This window comes from Budorcas taxicolor, chromosome X (genome assembly GCF_023091745.1).
Source record: "Budorcas taxicolor isolate Tak-1 chromosome X, Takin1.1, whole genome shotgun sequence".
Lineage (NCBI taxonomy): Eukaryota > Metazoa > Chordata > Mammalia > Artiodactyla > Bovidae > Budorcas > Budorcas taxicolor.
The window spans coordinates 87,136,957-87,155,047 of record NC_068935.1 but is presented as its reverse complement, the minus strand read 5'-3'; the positions used below and the strand labels follow the sequence as shown (position 1 = coordinate 87,155,047).

The following is an 18,091-nucleotide window of genomic DNA, read 5'->3' as shown; positions in this document are numbered from 1 at the left end:
ATCAGCCACCTCTCCGCAACCGTGGAGATGAGGGGGATGGTGTGGAATCTCCAAGAGGGAAAGGGGCGGGGCGGAGCGAAGCAGAGGGCATTGGAAAGTCTTGCTTGCCTTGTTGGTACCCTAAAGAGAAGCGAGATGTCCCTCGCATATGAGAGGGGAAGATGGGAAATAGAGGCAGGCTGATGGCGTTAGAGGGAAAGGCAAGGAAATGGCAACACAGGTGGAGGTAGCTTCTGGCACTTGGCCAGGATGGAAAGGGCAGGGAGGAGTTTATTAGGTATCTCATACACAATTCATTAAAAATTCCTGTTGGCTCTACCTTCAAAATATATCTATAATCTTCATACTGTCCCCCTGGACCTCTTCACTGATTTCCACTCCCATTCCCATTATATTCTGCTCACAGCTTGGGGAACGACCCTGTTAAATCCTAAGTCAAGCCACAGCCTTCCTGTGCTCAGAACTCAGATCTCTGCTGGGGTTCACTCAGATTAAAAGCCAAAACCTTCATTATGGCCCACGAGGCCCTACACAATCTAGCCCCACCGCTCACTTCTCTGACCTCTCATCCCCAACCACTCCCCCTGACTCTGTTCCAGCCGCACTGGCCATCTCGATGTGTCAGGCCCAGTCCAACTTCATGGTCTTGGTACTTGCTTTCTCCTTGGAGTTTCAAACCCACACACACTGATAACCTTACCTGGCCAACTCCTTAGAAGTCCCTTTTCTTACCTTTCCCTATGTTTTCTTTATCACAGTCTGTAATTATTTATATATTTATTTACTATCTCTTCTACTAGATTAGGGGACGTCCCCATGACTAATTCATGCCGTAGATAAATCAGAGCATTACTAATGTTAAGAAACATTTACTGAAACAACATAGCATGAAACATTTTACTATCATTTTAAAATATCCAGGGTCAAAGCTGAAGTCCTCACAACTTTGACCACAAGGTCCTATGTGACCCCATTACCTATCTCTCTGACATCACCTTCTATCACTCTCCCTTGCTCACTCCACTGAAGCCCCATGGATCTCCTTGCTGTTCCTCAAACACACTAGATGTGGTCTCACCCCAGGGCCCTTGCACTGGCGGCTGTGCTCCCTGCCCAGAATGTCATTCTCCTTGGTTATCTGCATGGTTCATTCCCTCACCTCCTTAAGTCTTTATTCCAATGTCACTTCTTCAATGAGGTCTTCTCTGACTACCTACTTACTAGAGCAACCTTTCTTTCCCTACTGGCACTCCTAATCCCCCTCATTCCAGTCTAATTTTGTTTTTCCATTTCACTTATTATCACCCTATGTCATACTAGATAACTTATTTACACATCATGGTCATTGTTTGAAGTCTCTCTGTCTCCCCTGCTACAATGTAAGCTCCACAAAGATATGGATCTTCACTCTACTCAATGTAGTTTATCAGCAATGAGGAGAACAGTACCTGTTAACAGATATTTTTGGATTAGGGGAAACCAGTCCAAAAGGAAACCATAATTTCTTTGGTACCTAATCTAGTGGAGGTAAGGTATATCTTCCCGACAGGAGCAGCTGGGATGAAGCTGATCCCAAGACTATAAGTGAAGGAAGAAGGGCGTGGCAGATAGAGGGTAAAGCCTGGGCAGAGGCATAGCAGCCCAGCCCTTCCCTAAAGGCACTACCTGTGTCTAGACCACCTCTCCTTTTTATATCTTTTGTCTCCACAGGTCAGTGCAGCCTGGGAGGACCCCATGGGTAGGCAAGAGCTCAGGAGAAGGCCTGCCCCCACTTACCACCCCTACACCCCAGGTCTCCACCCCTCAAGCCAGGAGACCCTTAACTGTCTTTGCTGTTTATATATATATATTATATATAAATATCTATTTATCTGTCTAAGCCCTGCCCCCGCTCCACTCCCCTTGTGCATTAAGGACCTGATCTTGAGTGGGCCCTTCTCTTACCCCTACCCATTCCCCTTCATCCTTTGGCCCCTCTCTGTTCCCTGGCCCTGTGTGCCCTGAGGTTGGGGGGACTCTTTAAGGGGCACAGGGAGGAGACAGAAGGCTGCATGGGGAGGGTGGGTGTGAGTTCAGACTATCTCTCCTTTCTCTCTCTCCTCCTCCTGACTCTGGCCTTGATTTCCTCCAGTAATTCCTGAACAGGGGCCATTAGGGAAAATCCAACACTGAAGAGGGGAGAAAGGCAGAGACTGGGTGAGCCTGGGACCCAAGGTGGTCTTGGAGAGGAGTTCTAGAGTAGAGGAGACTAATAAGCAGATAGGTTGGGTTCCAGACATACTGGATTTGGAGTCTCAAGAAGAAGGGTGCCCTACAGCATTCTAGAATGGGGCTTGGAAGGAAGATGAGGGTGGGGGTCTAGAAGGGGTGGAGCTTTGAGTGAGGCAGTGGTAGGGCCTACAGTGAGCAGGGGTTAGAGTAGGACAGAGTTCTAAGGAAGGCGTGTGACTTGAGACCTAGGAACCAGGTAGAGAAAAACGCTGAGGACTGGTTTTAGAGAGGGTGGGGCTTGAACTAGACAGTGGGTGAGGCTCCAGAGTGGGCGGGTCTCGGATTGGGACCAGAATCTATGAAAGGGGTGTGACTTGGAACATTCCATAGACTGAGTTTGATTCTAAAGGGGGCAGACCTTGGGCAAGCCTAGAAGTGGGGTTCAGGAATGAGCCAAACTTGGAGTGAGGTCATGGTCGGGATTCTAGACAGTTGGGGGCCCATAGTGGGGCCTACCTGGTGGTTTCAAAAAGGGCAGCCCTGCCCCCGCAATGGAGCAGTGAAGAAAATATATTTTAAAGTGGATGGGCTTGGCAGTGGGGAGGGTAGGATGAGAGGCTTGGCTGGGGCTGAGGGATGGGTTTTGTTAGGGGTGGGGGGAATATCTTTGGCCAAGGCTGGGGACTGAGGTGGCCCAGGAAGAGCTGAGAAATAAGACTTGGAGGTTAAGGGGTGGGATCCAGAGAGAGGCATCCCACACACACCTTTGCCCACCCTGAGATGGGCCAGCTAGGCAATCAGTGGACAGAGCCAAAGGGTCTGTGGGGCCAACCCACCCTCTCTCCCCCCTTCCCTTGCCTCCTCCCTCCCTCCACACCCGCTTCCTTCCCGGGGTGGTTGGAGGCCCGGTCTGGAGCCCCTATCCTGCGCCCTCTGCTGTGTCTGTGGCGTCTGTAGTGCCTGTGATCGTGTGTTGCCATTTTGTCTGGCTGTTGCCCCTCCCCCACCCCTCCAGACCTTCTCCCTTTCCCGTGCCCTCGGATATTGTTTGAAGACTCCCTCCCCGAGGAAAAACAAATATGATTAATTCTCCCCTAAATAAATTCCTCAACCACCTCCACACGGCTCTGACTTCTCAGTGTCTTTTGCTGGGGGGGGGGGGGGGGGGTTGCAGAGGCGGGGGGAAAAAGGGAAAAGAAGGTGAGAGAAAGCTCCACCTCTGACCTGCTGGACACCGTTCAAGAAACCCCATTTTCAGCCCCTCCAACAGTGTTTTGCTGAGCTGCATCCTCTGTGAAGCCTCGCTTGCCGATTGTTCTAAGTCACACTCAGAGTAGCCCTGCCCACTGCCCTACTACTGGCCACTGAATGCCCAGTCGCATCCGACTCTTTGCAGTCTCATGGACAGTAGCCCACCAGGCTCCTCTGTCCATAGAATTTTCCAGGCAAGAATACTGGAGTGGGTTGCCATTTCCTCCTCCAGGGTATCTTCCTGACCCAGGGATCGAACCCAAGCTTCCTGTGTCTCCAGCATTGCAGGCGGATTCTTTACCACTGAATCTCTCTACAGTTCGGTTCTAATTTGGGTTCCTTAGACAGGCCCTTTCCCAGACTCTGGGGAGCCCTGTCCTTGAATCCCCAAAGGATTCAAATAGGATCCCCATGCTTCACAAGGAGACTTCTCTCTAGTCACCTGCCTCGCATTCTTCAGACCCTGCTGTCTCTCCGTTTCCTTGTCTGCGCTCCTGCTGGAGAACCGGGAGACCGACTAGGCAGCAAGGCGAGGGCGGGGCGCCAAGGAGACTAGTTAGTTCCTTCATTCATTTCATAACCTTTCCTGGCTCCTCCCTGGGGCAGGGAGGGGCGGGAAATGACCGGGTTTGCGTAATGGGCCCTGGGCGGGGTGGGGTAGGGTCGGGTAGGGTAGGGGGGTGGGGGGTGAGGGATGGGGTCCCCAGCACCCACCGTGAAGGGCCGGTGGACCGCTGCCCGTTGCGGTGCCTACCTTGGCCGATCATCAGAGTTCTGACTGTGTGCCAGGGACCCCCTCCTCCCACCCTGAGGCATAGCGAAGCCTGAAAGGGCGAAGGAGAGACTCCTAGCTCAGGGAAAGAATACCTGGAGAGAGAAAAGTGGGAGCAGGGGAGAGAAGCCTTTAAAATATATTTCTAAGGACTTACAGGGCCTCGCAGTTGGAACTATAAGGATGGGAAGAGGGCCGCGGAACCTGGCCAGTCAGTTTAAGCCCTTTCCCATAAATCTTTAACCCTGGCTTTCTCTGAAAGAGGCTGTGAGCAAGGACGTGGGGAGCGGGGGTGTACAAGGTCTAGCTTTCAGACGGGCCTGCAATCGGGTTGGAGACCGTTCGTGCAGCATTAATCGGAGGGAAAGAGACCCTCAGATCATCACCAGTGAGGGGAGGACCAAGAGGTGGCTTTAACCCATCCCCCAAATAAACATCCAAGATAAACTGACACAAAGTGCCAATACAAGTACTGCAGCGCACACTCCTTGCAGTCCTGTCACCACTTCCAAGTTCCCCTCCTCCACAATGGAGCCCTCCAGCCCTAGAACATCTAGTGAGTGATCATATGGAACCTGGGGCTCTGGGGGCTGTGATTTCTGAGGCCCAGCTCCCGCCCAAGCAGGAGTGCCGGGAAGCTGTGGCGCACGGCGCTCCTGGGCTGCGCGCCCCTCACCTCTAGGCAGGGGGCGCCTTGGCCCGGGAGAGACAACAGACCCAGGGGCGGAACCCGCTGGGCGCGCTCCTCCTACGCCGGTGTCAGGTTTACGGAACCGAGAGCTCCCCTGCCGGACGCACGGTGGCCAGACGGCCACAAGGATTCAGTTCGCCTGACCTGGCCCGGCTGGACCCTGCCTGGGCGCGCCATGTTCGCGCGTGGGTCCCGGAGGCGCCGCTCCGGGCGTGCGGTGAGCGAGACTCGGGGCAGTGATGGGGGTCGGGGTAAACTGAGACCCAGGAGAGGAAGCAAGGGATAGAGAGGAGGTGTTCCACAGAGGATCTGGGAATCCCCATCCCCAGGATTCCCAGACCGGAGGGCTGCTGGAAGCATGTGGATGAAGGAACGTAGAAATCTGGTGGCCCTTGCTCCCTAATCACCTTTCCGCACACCTTTATCAGTACGCAGGGGACTTGGTGCACTCCCCTCTTGGGTGAATTATGGGAGGGGACTCTGAGAGCCAAAAGATTGGGTCCTGAAGTCCTAGATTGAGCAGAGGCCTCCTGAACTTCTGAAGAAAGGGACCTCCCCCTGTACCTGGGTGGAAGGTGAACTGAGGGGTGAGGCCTTACACTCCTGGGGTGCCCGAATATTGAGAGTCAAGTGGTTGGGATATGGGGGTAAGAGAGCTTCCAGGCTTCCACTTAAGTCACGAAGCTTTTGACTTCCTAGATAGGAAGGTCTCTGTCTTCCTTTGGAGGGGCTGTCTGGGTGGGGTCTGGTCCAGAAGAGTGAATAGCCCTAGGATATGAGGGATAAGGGCCAAGGCTTCTTGGGGTGTGAGTTTCTGAATGGCTCAAGGGCCTCCTGAGATCCCAGAGAAGGCTCTCATTTCCTTGGGTTTGAAAAGGTGAAGCCAGGGTTTGGGGAAGAGCTCTTGCTGCTGCTGCTGCTAAGTCGCTTCAGTCCTGTCCGACTCTGCGACCCCATAGACGGCAGCCCACCAGACTCTGCCATCCCTGGGATTCTCCAGGCAAGAACACTGGAGTGGGTTGCCATTTCCTTCTCCAATGCATGAAAGTGAAAAGTGAAAGTGAAGTCGCTCAGTCATGTCCGGCTCCCGACCCCATGGACTGTAGCCTACCAGGCTGCTCCGTCCATGGGATTTTCCAGGCAAGAGTACTGGAGTGGGGTGCCATTGCCTTCTCCAGAAGAGCTCTTGAGCTTCTGAAAATAGGAACAGGGTTCACATGGGGATACCAAGTAAGGATGGGGTCTCAGACTCCCAACCTGTGGAACTGGAGTGCTGCTGGTTCCTGAGTGGAGAAGGGGCCCAGTGAGATGAGGCCTGGGAAGAGACACCCAGATTAGGGTCTCTGCTCTGGTGGGGAGAGTACTCTGAGTTCAGGCGTTTTGAGGCCTGAAGGATTCGGAGGCTGGTGGGAGGTGTCCAGGCTGGGTGAGGGGAGTCCGAGGCTGGCCCAGGGAGGGGAAACTCCCCTGAAAGGGGGACATGTAGGGAGGTATCCTCAGCTGCCCCGCCTCTACCTCGGTGGTGTCCCCCTCTGCTCTGGGCTCTGTCCCAGCCTGCCTGGCTTTGCCCTGGTGGGACAGGCCCTGGCCTGTGGTTGCTGTCCTTGGAATGGAGAGGCGGGCGTTGATTTCTCTCTCCCTCCCCGCCCTCGCGCACCTCGCCCGGTCCCGCGACTGTCCCCGCCCACTACAGCCTCCAGAGGCAGAGGACCCAGACCGCGGCCAGCCCTGCAACTCCTGCAGGGAGCAGTGCCCCGGCTTCCTGCTACACGGCTGGAGGTAGGTGACCTTGCCTTCGTCAGGGTCCTGCCCTTAGGGGAACCCACCGAGACTTAGGCCACTCCCCTTGCCTGGAGCCCGGTCTTCGAGAAAGCTCAGGTCCAGAGCCCCTCCCTCGCCAGACTCGGTCCTAATTGTTGCGTTCCCAGGAGATCTCCGCCTACTACATGTCCCCGCCCCCAAAAGTATCCTCCTAGTTTCCGAGCCTTGTCTCTAGGGTGAGCCTGGGTCCCGGGTTCTGAGCACCGCCCACTGACCTCCAGCCCCCTTCTTGGGCTCTGAACTCCTCTCGCACACCCAGGTGCTATCTTCCTAGTGAACCTTCCTGTACCCAAAACCTCCTATAGAATACAACAGACAGAGCCCTACTCACGGGCTCAGACCCCGACCTCCTCACGAGTTCAGAGCCTCAGCACAAGCTAGAGCCCGCCTCTAGGAAAAGTTCCCCCAACAACTTCCAAAGTCCTGAGGGGAAACCCCTAGATTTATAACTCCAGTCTCAGATTCAGCCCCGCCCCTACTCAGGTCCGCTGCCAGGAGAGTGTGACCCAAGTCCCAGTGCTGAAAGTCAGGGCCTTGAGACCTCCCACAGCCCCACCACTCGCTTCACATCCTCTGGCCAGGCCCACAGCCCCGCTCGCAGCTCCCAGCCCAGGTGGCCGCTCCGCCCTTCACAGCCGCCGCCCATTCCCCCACAGTGGTTTGGCTCACAGCCTCACGTCCGCTCTGCACCGCCTCCAAGCCCAGAGCCTTCTCAGGCTCCAAGTCTTTTGCTGGCGATAATCTGCGTATCTCTGGCCCTCCGGTTAGACTTCCTTGGGCCGCCAAGGGGGGGTCCCAGTGGGCTATCCCTTAGGAACTGACCCCCATCCCTGCCCCCTCAGAAAGATCTGCCAGCACTGCAAATGCCCGCGGGAGGAGCACGCCGTGCACGCAGTGCCTGTGGACCTGGAACGCATCATGTGTCGGCTAATCTCAGACTTTCAGCGCCACTCTATCTCCGATGATGACTCAGGCTGTGCCTCAGAGGAGTATGCCTGGGTGCCCCCTGGTCTCAAGCCTGAGCAGGTGACCAAACACCACCACCCACTCTTAATCACCAGTGGGCACGCACACACACATACTCACACACACACTCAGGTGGGAACCTATTTCCAAAGAAACACTAGAATATGTGGTCAGACTGTGCATGTCCTTCTGACCCCTCTGTGATCTAGCAGGGAACCCTGATTGATGGCTGGGCCAGTTCCTCAGGACCTGATCACCCCACTCTTGTTCTCGCCTTACCTCAGGCCTTATCCCAGCACTTTTCATTCACCATATTTCCATTGATTCATATGTCAAATGGTAGCAGAGCTATGGAATAAATAGAGCAGGGAAGTGGGGGAGAGACAGAGATGTTGGAATTGTAAATAAGGTGCCCAGGTCAGCCTCTGTGACAGTATGATGTTTGAGCTTCCTGAATAAGGTGAGGATGTGAGCTATGCAGATATCAGAGATTAGAACAATCCAGGCAAAGGGAAAAGCTGATGCAAAGGCCCTGATGCAGGAGTGTGCTTGGCATGTGTGAGAAACAGTGAGGATGCCAGTGTATGTGGAGCACAGTGAGCAATGGGGCCAGTGGTTGGAGATGAGGTCAGAGATGGTGGGGGCCTGGACACAACTTTGACTTCCACTTTGAATGAACGAGAGGACACCAGAGGCTTGTGAGCAGAGAAGGGATGTGATTTGTCTTAGATTTAACAGGATCCCTCTGGCTGCTGAGTGGAGAATGGACTGTGAGAGTGAGAATGGAAGCGGGGGATTAGCGAAGAGGAGGCAACTGCAGTGGTCCAGGTGACTGATCCTGATCATGACATTGGCAGTGGAAGTAGTGAGAGGTAGTCAAGAGTCTAGTTATATTTTGAAACTAGAGCTTAGAAGATTTTCTTGTGGGTATGAGAGAGGAGTCAAAGATGACACAAAGGATGGATGGACTGACTGATATGGGGCAGGCCAAGGCAGGAGCAAGTTTGAAGGCTAAGAGCATACATTTGGTTTTGGCTGTCTGGAGTTTGAGATGCCTGTTGGACATCTGAGTGGTCACATGAAAATGGAACTCAACAAGAAGTCACAGGGCTAGAGATATGCATTTGTGAGGCATTAGCCAGGAGATGGTATTTATAGCCATGAAGTTGGATGTGATTCCCAAAGAACTGAAGGTAGACAGAGGGAAGAGGACCAAGGACTGAGACTAAGGACCCTTCCACATTTAGGGATCAACTAGCTGAGGAGGAACCAAAAGAGGGACAGAGAAGGAGCAGTCAATAAGGTAGGAGGAAGCAAACCCAGGGCTGCGTGGTCTTGTGGAAGCTAACAGAACAGAGTGTTTTCAGGAACAGGGAGTGACTGGCTGTGTCCAGTGTTGCTGATGGGTCAAACTGGATGAAGACTGAGACCTGAGAAATGAGTTTAGCAATCTGGATATCATCGATGACTATGACAGGAATAGCTTTGGAGGAGGGACAGAGACAGAGGATGCGGAGAAGCCCGACTGGAGTGGGGTCTAGAGAGAATGGGAGGAGACAAAATGGAAATAGCAAACGCATATATTTTTGAGGAAATTTGCTATAAATGGGGAAAGAAAAGTGAAGCATCAGATGAAGGGTCAAGACATTAAGGAACTCTCAGTATGTTTGAGAGATGGCAGGAAGGATCTGGCCTCTAGGAATGAGAAATGGAGAGGGGTCAGTAGAAGTTCCCTCCTGATGACTTTAATTTTCTCAGAAAAGTAGGGATCCACCAACACTGACTCAATGGACATGAGTTTGAGCAAAGTCTGGGAGATAGTGAAGGACAGGGGAGCCTGGTGTGCTGCAGTCTATGGGGTCACAAAGAGTCAGACACAACTGAGCCACTGAACAACAACCACCCCAGTGCATCGCCTCTATTCTCAATTATTTTCAGCCATCCCCTGTGTCCCTCCAGGTATACCAATTTTTCAGCTGCCTCCCAGAAGACAAGGTCCCCTATGTCAACAGTCCTGGGGAGAAATACAGGATCAAGCAGCTGCTGCACCAGCTGCCCCCACATGACAGTGAGGTGAGGAGGCAGAAGACAGGAAGGGCATGCCGGGTAGGGGGCATGGCCTGAACAAATGCTGGGAGCTGGAAAGCAGTGGGCAGGCTCAGAGGAGGAAAGGTGAACTGATGTGAGGGGATAGGCCTAGACAGGCAGGGGCGATCAGGGGACATTCCTTGGTAAAAACCGCAGCTGGGCCTTGGGAGAAGAAGTAAGGGGTGGGTGTTTGAGGTACCTATACAAAAGCCTAGAAGTAAACTTTCTGAGCAAGGATGAAATCTGGGGGAAGGTCGGGGTGGGGCAGGCCTCAGGGGAAGAGCCTGGAAGACCCCTGCTACTCCAGGCACAGTACTGTACGGCACTGGAAGAGGAGGAGAAGAAAGAGCTCAGAGCCTTCAGCCAGCAGCGGAAGCGGGAGAATCTGGGGCGTGGCACCGTGCGCATCTTCCCCGTGACCATCACTGGTGCCATCTGCGAGGAGGTAAGCCATGGAGGGTCTCAGTGAGTAAGCAGTGCCTTTGCTCCAAGCCTGTGGGTGCAGACCCATCTCCCAGGCCCTGGGAAGATGAGGCTGGCCACCTAAGCCCTAGTGGTCTGTCTAGTGTCCCCTCTGGTGGGTGGGGTCTTTTCCTCACATTCTGCTGTTGGGCAGGGACCATATCTAAGGCCTCCCTGACCAGCCAGGTCTGTCTGTAGGGCCCCCTGGTGGACTGGGGCCTGTTTCTCAGATCCCATGTCAGGTATGGTCTGCCTCTAAGGAGAGCCTAGTAGACCTCTATTCATTTTCTCCCTTCCATGCTGTGGACATGGGATGTGGGCTATCTCTTTGGCCCTCTTATGATCGAGACTTGTTCTTAAGAACCAACCCACAGTGGCAGGGCAACCCACAGAGCTGGGCGATGGGTGGAATTTGTCTCTGAGGCCCCCCCTGGTGGGTGGACTCTAACCTTAGGTCTTATTGTTAGGTGAGGTCTGTTGCCCAGAGGTCCCCCAACTGGGCTTGACCTGTCTCTTTGGTTTTCCCAACCCCCTAAAAGCGAGACTTGCCTTTGAGGCCACCCACAAGAGATAGGGCCTGTCTCTGTGGTTTTCCCCAGGAGCAGGGTTGTTCTCTAAAGGCTCCTGCTCCCACCTTCACCCCCAGCCATGTAGGCAGGGCCTATGTTGAAGTTACCCCCTGGATGGGGCTGGTCACATAGGCCATGGAGAAGGCCCAGGTGTGACACACCTTGGCTAACCCCCATGCATCTGACCATCTTAGTGATGGTGACAGTGTTCACCTGTCATTTCACAGTGTGGGAAGCAGATTGGAGGTGGGGACATTGCCGTGTTTGCCAGCCGTGCAGGCCTAGGTGCATGCTGGCACCCACAGTGCTTTGTGTGTTCCACGTGCCGGGAGCTGCTGGTGGACCTCATCTACTTCTACCATGCTGGCAAGGTCTACTGTGGTCGCCACCATGCCGAACGCCTGCGCCCACGCTGCCAAGCCTGTGATGAGGTTTGTGCCTTTCTGCCCAATGGTGGGAATGGAGGGTGGGCAGGGCCAGGGGCAGACCCTTCTGATGGCCACAGATGGCCTTTGCCCGCCAGATCATCTTCTCCCCTGAATGCACGGAAGCCGAGGGCCGGCACTGGCACATGGGTCACTTCTGCTGCTTTGAGTGTGAAGCATCGCTCGGGGGGCAGCGCTATGTCATGCGTCAGAGTCGCCCCCACTGCTGTGCCTGCTATGAGGCCCGCCACGCGGAGTACTGTGATGGCTGCGGGGAGCACATTGGTGGGTGAACATGGGACTGGCTGGGTGATGGATGGACAGCTGGGTCATAGCCCCACCCCCAGGATTCCTCTGTCTTCCAGGCCCCATCTCCCATTATACCCCATACTTTAATTCTAGCCCCAGCACTGTAGCCCTATACCCTTCACTGCAATTCCATTACTGATGTCCCCCATCATGCCATCTTTTCTAAACTCAGCTACCCTAGGCACCACTACATATCTAGGCCCACCTCCAGAGTGCCCTCTAATTTCTAGCACCCCCCTCCAAGTTACTCTCCTACCCTCTCAACCTAGCCCCTACCCTAAGCTATGCCCTGTTCTCTCACACTCTCCTCCATCAGCCTAGATAAACCCTACCTTCTAAGCCAGACCCAGCCTTCTAAGATCTACTCCCTTCCCACCAAAGCCACGCCCTACCTTTTCTGTCCTGCTGCCACCACCCAAGTCTCTTCAGGTCTACCTTCCATTCTCCTTCCACCTGAAGCCACCTCTTATTGTCTAAGCCTGACCCACATCTTAGAGTCTAATACCCACCTCTACTCTGGGAGGGGCTACCTGGGGAAAGAAAGGGAGGCAAAGGAGACATTTATCAACCAGTTTCCAGGAGAGGAGGGTGAGGAAGGGCCCCAATCTGGAGAGGTAGGGGAAAAGGGTATCTTCAGGAACCCTGCCCCAGATTCCCAAGAAGGGCTCCCATTCAGTAGGGATAGGGATATGCCTGAGGGCTCTGCCTCAGTTTTCCCCCTCCTGTCCATCCCTGCAGGCCTGGACCAAGGCCAGATGGCTTATGAGGGCCAGCACTGGCACGCCTCAGAGCGCTGCTTCTGTTGTAGTCGCTGCGGGCGAGCTCTCCTGGGTCGCCCCTTCCTGCCACGCCGTGGCCTAATCTTCTGCTCAAGAGCCTGCAGCCTGGGGTCTGAGCCCATGGCTCCAGGACACAGCCGCCGCAGCTGGAGTGCAAGCACGGTCTCCACACCTCTCACAGCCTCTACAGCCTCCTTTTCTGCTGTGGAGGGGGCATCTGAGACTACCACCAAAGGCACCAACACCGAGGCAGCGCCTGGTGAGCCACCCCACCTCCCCCAACCCTGTCCCGTCCCCTTGACCAGCCCGGGCCCTTCATCCTGGCATCTCTGGCCCTACCCCCATCTCAGTCCTGGCTCCATCCCCAAACCATTCCAGGCCTAATCTCCAGCCCAAACCACACCCCGGGTGAATCCTGGTTCCGCCCCACTTTTGTGCAGGGCTCTTCTCCTACCTCAACTTGTCCCAGCTTGAGCCCAAGTTCCTCCTCCAAACCCTCGACCCCTCACCCTCTGCTCCCTTACCCCCTCACCCTCTGCTCCCTTACCCTGCCCGGATTCTGCTCCATCCAAACCACGCCCCTTCCACCAGAGGCCACACCCCCACCCCTGGCCACACCCCATACGCCAATCCAGTCCTGTTACTCCTGCTTTCACCTCCACCCAGAACCTGCCTAAGGCCTCATATTTCCTGGACTCCCCACCTTTCTGCCTCACCCCGATGCCTGCCCCCATTTTCCCAGTCTTGATCGGGGAGAGAGAAGGTCCTTCCCAGTGGCCTCTCCTGGGTGGGGTGGGAGTGGGGCAGGAGGTATAGAGCGACTCCATCTTTTTTCAGCTGCAGGCCCTGAGGAGCCCACCCACTTTCTGAGAGGGGCTCCCCACCGCCACTCCATGCCTGAGCTGGGGCTCCGCAGTGTCCCCGAACCACCCCTGGGGCCTCCCAGCCAGCCGGATCCACGACCAGAAGATGGTGCCTTTGGTCGCCAGAGCGCTCCTCGTGTCAGCTTCCGTGACCCTCTGGTGTCTGAGGGAGGCCCTCGGCGGACCCTGAGTGCGCCCCCAGCCCAGCGCCGCAGACCACGCAGCCCCCCGCCCAGGGGCCCCTCGCGTCGCCGCCACCGCCACCACCACCATCATCACCACCACCATCACCACCACCGCTGCCACTTTGGCAGACGTCGCCACCATCAGTGTGACTTGGGATCAGGGTCAGACTCAGGATCTTGCTCCAGCTCACCCTCCAGTTCCAGTTCCGAGTCCTCAGAGGAGGACGGCTACTTCCTAGGGGAACGCATCCCGCTGTCCCCGCACCTGTGCAGGCCAGTGCTTGCTCAAGACACTGTAGCTGAGACCACCAACTCCCCATCTCCACAGCTCCCTGGGAACTCTCGCCCAGGAATGTCTCGACAGGCCAGAGATAAGAACTGCATCGTGGCTTGAAGGAGTGACAGTTCTGGGGGGGCTTCATTCTCAAGCCAGTGTAGATGAAGACCTACACCCCAACTTAAGTCATTGATCCCCTTCCTTCCTCCCTCCTTGTCTGTTTGTATTACTAATTTAATATTTGTTGTAAAACAGGCTTGTCTTCTTTACCTCCTTGCTCCAGCATCCCCCCTCCCCAATTTTCCCCCTACTGATGTTTGAGATTTATCTACATTTAATCAAAGGATTAATTTATTCAGTATCATACGTTCTAATAATCTGCATAGTATTTATTTATTGCTCCACAGAACACCACCACCCCCTACACATACTGAAGAGGTTATTTAGAGTGGGTTACAACATGGGGCCTGGAGTCTGAAATCTGAGGTACCCTCTTTCGTCATTTTGTGACTTAGGTGGGGCACTGTCCAGGCAGAACTGATGTCTCTGTTTGGATACTGCAGAAGGGGGCCCTAGGCACACGCATAAAGGCAACCATACCCAGGAGGGTTGATTGGCAGGCTGGAAGACAAATTCCATGACAAAGGCACTTTTACCTCAATAGGGAGCTGGGAGTTGACTGGGAGTGTTGTAGGGGTGGGGAGGAGTTATTTCAATAGAGGTGTTATTTGCAGATTGCTGAGAGAAATGAAGAGAGTTCACCTACACCGGGCCATCTGCAGGGTCTGCAAGAGGAAAAGAGAGAAAACATTGGCTGGATCCATATGCCTGTTTTACAGATAAGAATACTGAAGCTTATGGTACTTATTGGCACTAAAGCCTTAAGTACCAACAAGAGACAGAGTTGGCATTCATGCCCCTTGGGAAGCCCATCTTCTTCTCAGCCCCCTTAGCAACACCCCCAGCACACACACACACTTACCAGTAGGGGCTGCTGTATGTCTCTGCTGCCGCAAGGGGAAGGTAATGTAGGCATCATAGCCAAAGAGGCCTGCAGCACATAGGCCCAGTACCTGGGGATGGGAGTGAGGGCGGGTAGATTAGACTGGTCAGCCTACCCAGCCTCCTATCTCCTTGTATCCACCACCTCCAGTGACTAGCCCGTGCAGGGATGATGGTTAAAGCCGCAGGTGGGGATCCCAGAGAGCCCTGGGGAAAGACCAGAGACTGGATTCTACCCCACCCTCCTCCTTCCTAGTACATCTCAACACAGTACAGCGACACAGTGGCCCAATATACATTGTTATTGTTTAGTCCCTCAGTCATGTCCGACTCTATCCATGGGATTTTCCAGGCAAGAATAACTGGAGTGGGTTGCCATTCCCTTCTCCAGGGGATCTTCCCGACCCAGTGATTGAACATAGGTCTTCTGCATTGCAGGCAGATTCTTTACTACTGAGCCACCAGGGAAGCCAGGCCCCACATATAGGGGATGCCATTCATACTGTGCATTGAAACAAAGGTCTAGCAGATGGTTTAGTCTAATGTATTGACACTGATAGTGTTTTGTGCTTCCACCTCTATGTGCTTCGCACAAAAGTCCTTGTGTCAGACAAGGGATGGCTCTTTACAGCAAATGATGATTTGGGGAGGAAAACCAGGGCCTCAGTTTGACTTCCCTGCAGGCCCTGAGGACAAGTGTGACCTACTGTGAGTCACACACTTTCTGGCAGAAGCAGGGGCAGAAATGGCCCCAGGATCCTCAAACCCTTCTCTCTGTGCTTAGAAGCTGACTCCACAGCCTTTACCCCCGCAGCGATTTTGGAGTTGTTTCCTCTCTCAACGAGCACCACAATGGAGGTGATCAGGTAGAGAATGACCGCTACAAGGGTTCGGAAGAAATCCTGTGAGGTGTAGGGAGAAGAGGGAAGTCAGCATTCAGAATTGCCCCCCACAATCACAACTTCCGGTATCCCTCCCTAGCCCTGCCATTGTGGCCCCTTTCTCACACTCCAAGGCCAGTTGATGATCTGTATCTTGGTGTGCAGGTCACACATGTAGACAACAAAGAAGACGGCGGCAAAGATCATCTCTATCACCGACAAGAAGGAGTACCCTGATGTCGAGGTGCTAAAGCAGATCAGAATCACCAGGCATAGTATCTGGAAGGACATGTGAAAGGGGGCCTCAGTCAACTCCCAGGGCTGAGGGGAATGGTTTCAATTGGTGCAGGCGATCATCTCAAACTCAGGACTGGGAAAATGACAAATAGCAATAGCTAAACTCTTAGTGTGTGCACACTGTGTTCCAAATGTTGTTCTAAGAGCTGCACAAGTATTAATTCACTCAGTCATCACAATAACCTAGTGAACTGGGTACTATTATTAGTACCTTTATTTTTTATATCTGAGGAAAGTGAGGCACAGAGATGTGAAGTGACTTATCCACAAACACCCAGCTAATAGGTAAAGTCGGGTGCTTCGGTTTCCCATCTTTTTCCTTCTAGGATGCCCTGTGGAGAGTATTGCCTCCAGCACTCGGGGCACCAGCTTCAGGGCTTTGACAGGGCACGACATGCAGTTCCCCCAGCAACCTCTCTGAGAATCGGTGAGAGTAACACCCGAGGGGCAGGGCTCCGTTAAAGGCGCTGCACCTTTTACAAAGGACTCAAAGGAGGCGCCCACTTTGAGAAGTACGGGAAACCGAGGCTCCTGAGCGGCCCAGATAGCTAAAGACCTTGCCCCACCACAGAGGGGCTAGGAAGAACTGGGGGAGAGCTAGTCACCCTACCCTGCGGGACTAGCGCGCGGGGCCCCACCCCAACAGGTCCCGCCCCTGGGCGCTCTGCCAGCCCGCCCGCCTGTGCCCAGGCCGCGCCACGCCCTGCCACAGGATGTCCCCCCAACACCCAGGACCTGGGGACACCTTCCAGGAGTCCACCGATGAGTCTACTGGGTCTCTCTCCACCGAGCCCACCATACGCCCTGTGGGCCTCTTGCCTGACCGCGTGGGCCAGCAGCTCCTGACCACCTTCTCTAAGACCTCACTGATTTGGCCCTCCGTGCGCCCCTGGTTTCGGGCCTCTGCCATCAACCCACCCATTTGGCGCCCCACTGCCGAGAGCCCCCGGCCGCGCGCCTGCCTCCCTCGGAGCTGCCCCGCTCCGCGTGCTGCTGCCACCACACCCCGCCTTTGCCCACCCGCCAGTCCCGGGACGCTCACAATCTCAGCAAACAGAAGAAATCCCTTTCGGGTGCGCGAGAAGCTGGTGCAGGCGGCCCAGCAGCCGGGGGCGGTGAGGCGCTCGGAATCCGCCATGGTGTGGACCCGAGTCCCAAGAGGCGCAGAAGACCTGCTCGCTGGCTAGTGTTTACGAGGACGCTGCACACCCAGCCGTCTTGCCAGCCGTCTGGCCGGGAAGGGGGCCCCCGGGGCGAAGGAGGGAGTGAATCACCGCGCAGAGCAGAAGCGGGCGGGGCTTAAGCGAGTCGGGCCAGGTGGCCACCGCCCCGGAAGCCCCCTCGCCCCGCCCGCCAAGGATTCTCCCCGCTGGGCTCTCACCCCCAAGGCGCCCAGTTTTCAGGGGCGCCAGTTTGGCAGTTCTGCGAACCAGAACTGTGTTATAATGGAGAGACTCTTCACGCTTTTAGAATACCAATGCGCCTGGGACTGCCTCAGAACCGTGGAGATCTGGCTTTGGGAGGGAATGCCTCAGTTTCCTTAGCTGTAAAAACTGCCCAGGCCAAGGTTAAACTCAAGTATGTTTACAGAATTCAGAATAATTCAGAGTTTGGAAAATTTTCCCAATGCATACAAGGTATTATTGAACACTCTCAGGGGGATCTGAGACTGCCTCGTTTAAAAAAAAACAAAAAACAAAAAACAACACACACATGTTAATATTTCCTCAAGGAATGATGTGGACCTTCACAGTAAGTGGGATAAGACAGGACCAAAAAATTGTTCCTGGTTAAGTCAGGTCAAGTTTTGTAACCAAATGGTGCCCAACTTGTGGGAAATCCGTTGGTTTCCAAAGCTTTTTGGATTTCAGGATTGTGGATAAAATGTGGTGGATCGTGGAATAAACTTCTTAGATGGGGATGAGACCTTGCCAGGCTGAGAGAGAACAAAGCCTGCTGAGCATCACGCTGCTCCCTAAATGAAGAGTGGACGTTATTAACAGTGTCAGAGCCCAGGGTCTGTTTCTCTGTTCTGCAATTCTAGGGAAGTCCTGGCCCCAAGTGTTGGGCTTCTGTTTCCTGGTTCTAAGTAGAGGGTCTGTCAGCCCGGTCTTAGATGAAGAATGCGGAAGGAGCACAGTTTTGTTTATTGCCGTCAGCTTGGCACAAGGAGGGGAAGGCTCCTGGGTGTCAGACTGGGTGAAAAGGCTGATGACATTTGAAGAGTGAGTTATCCTGAGCA

The 18,091-nt window shown here is 54.4% G+C and overlaps 2 protein-coding genes across 2 annotated transcripts; one reads left to right on the top strand and one right to left on the bottom strand.

Moving 5' to 3' along the window:
• Window positions 1-5,038: 5,038 nt before the first annotated feature.
• On the top strand, window positions 5,039-14,024 carry PRICKLE3 (prickle planar cell polarity protein 3). The gene is made up of 9 exons (XM_052662866.1): window positions 5,039-5,142; window positions 6,619-6,704; window positions 7,589-7,772; window positions 9,672-9,785; window positions 10,108-10,245; window positions 11,059-11,262; window positions 11,355-11,541; window positions 12,304-12,603; window positions 13,182-14,024. The coding sequence occupies exons 1-9, from the start codon at window positions 5,101-5,103 to the stop codon at window positions 13,784-13,786; spliced, it is 1,860 nt and encodes a 619-aa protein (XP_052518826.1). The 5' UTR covers window positions 5,039-5,100; the 3' UTR covers window positions 13,787-14,024.
• A 9-nt stretch (window positions 14,025-14,033) lies between these two features.
• Window positions 14,034-17,103, bottom strand: PLP2 (proteolipid protein 2). Its single transcript, XM_052662867.1, has 5 exons — window positions 16,892-17,103; window positions 15,679-15,831; window positions 15,478-15,573; window positions 14,652-14,742; window positions 14,034-14,454 (listed from the first exon to the last, which is right to left on the bottom strand). Exons 1-5 carry the CDS (start codon window positions 16,985-16,987, stop codon window positions 14,432-14,434), a joined length of 459 nt encoding a protein of 152 aa, XP_052518827.1. The 5' UTR covers window positions 16,988-17,103; the 3' UTR covers window positions 14,034-14,431.
• Between the last annotated feature and the right edge of the window lie 988 nt (window positions 17,104-18,091).

What these genes read in the sequence shown, in the direction of transcription:
- PRICKLE3 (XM_052662866.1), top strand. Translation starts at nt 5,101, where the DNA reads ATGTTCGCGCGTGGGTCCCGGAGGCGCCGCTCCGGGCGTGCG. An exon ending in TGCCCCCACATGACAGTGAG is followed by an intron (nt 9,786 to 10,107) that starts GTGAGGAGGCAG and finishes CTGCTACTCCAG; the next exon opens with GCACAGTACTGTACGGCACT. An exon ending in TGGCTGCGGGGAGCACATTG is followed by an intron (nt 11,542 to 12,303) that starts GTGGGTGAACAT and finishes CCATCCCTGCAG; the next exon opens with GCCTGGACCAAGGCCAGATG.
- PLP2 (XM_052662867.1), bottom strand. Translation starts at nt 16,987, where the DNA reads ATGGCGGATTCCGAGCGCCTCACCGCCCCCGGCTGCTGGGCCGCCTGC. An exon ending in TCATCAACTGGCCTTGGAGT is followed by an intron (nt 15,574 to 15,678) that starts GTGAGAAAGGGG and finishes TACACCTCACAG; the next exon opens with GATTTCTTCCGAACCCTTGT. An exon ending in ACATACAGCAGCCCCTACTG is followed by an intron (nt 14,455 to 14,651) that starts GTAAGTGTGTGT and finishes TTCCTCTTGCAG; the next exon opens with ACCCTGCAGATGGCCCGGTG.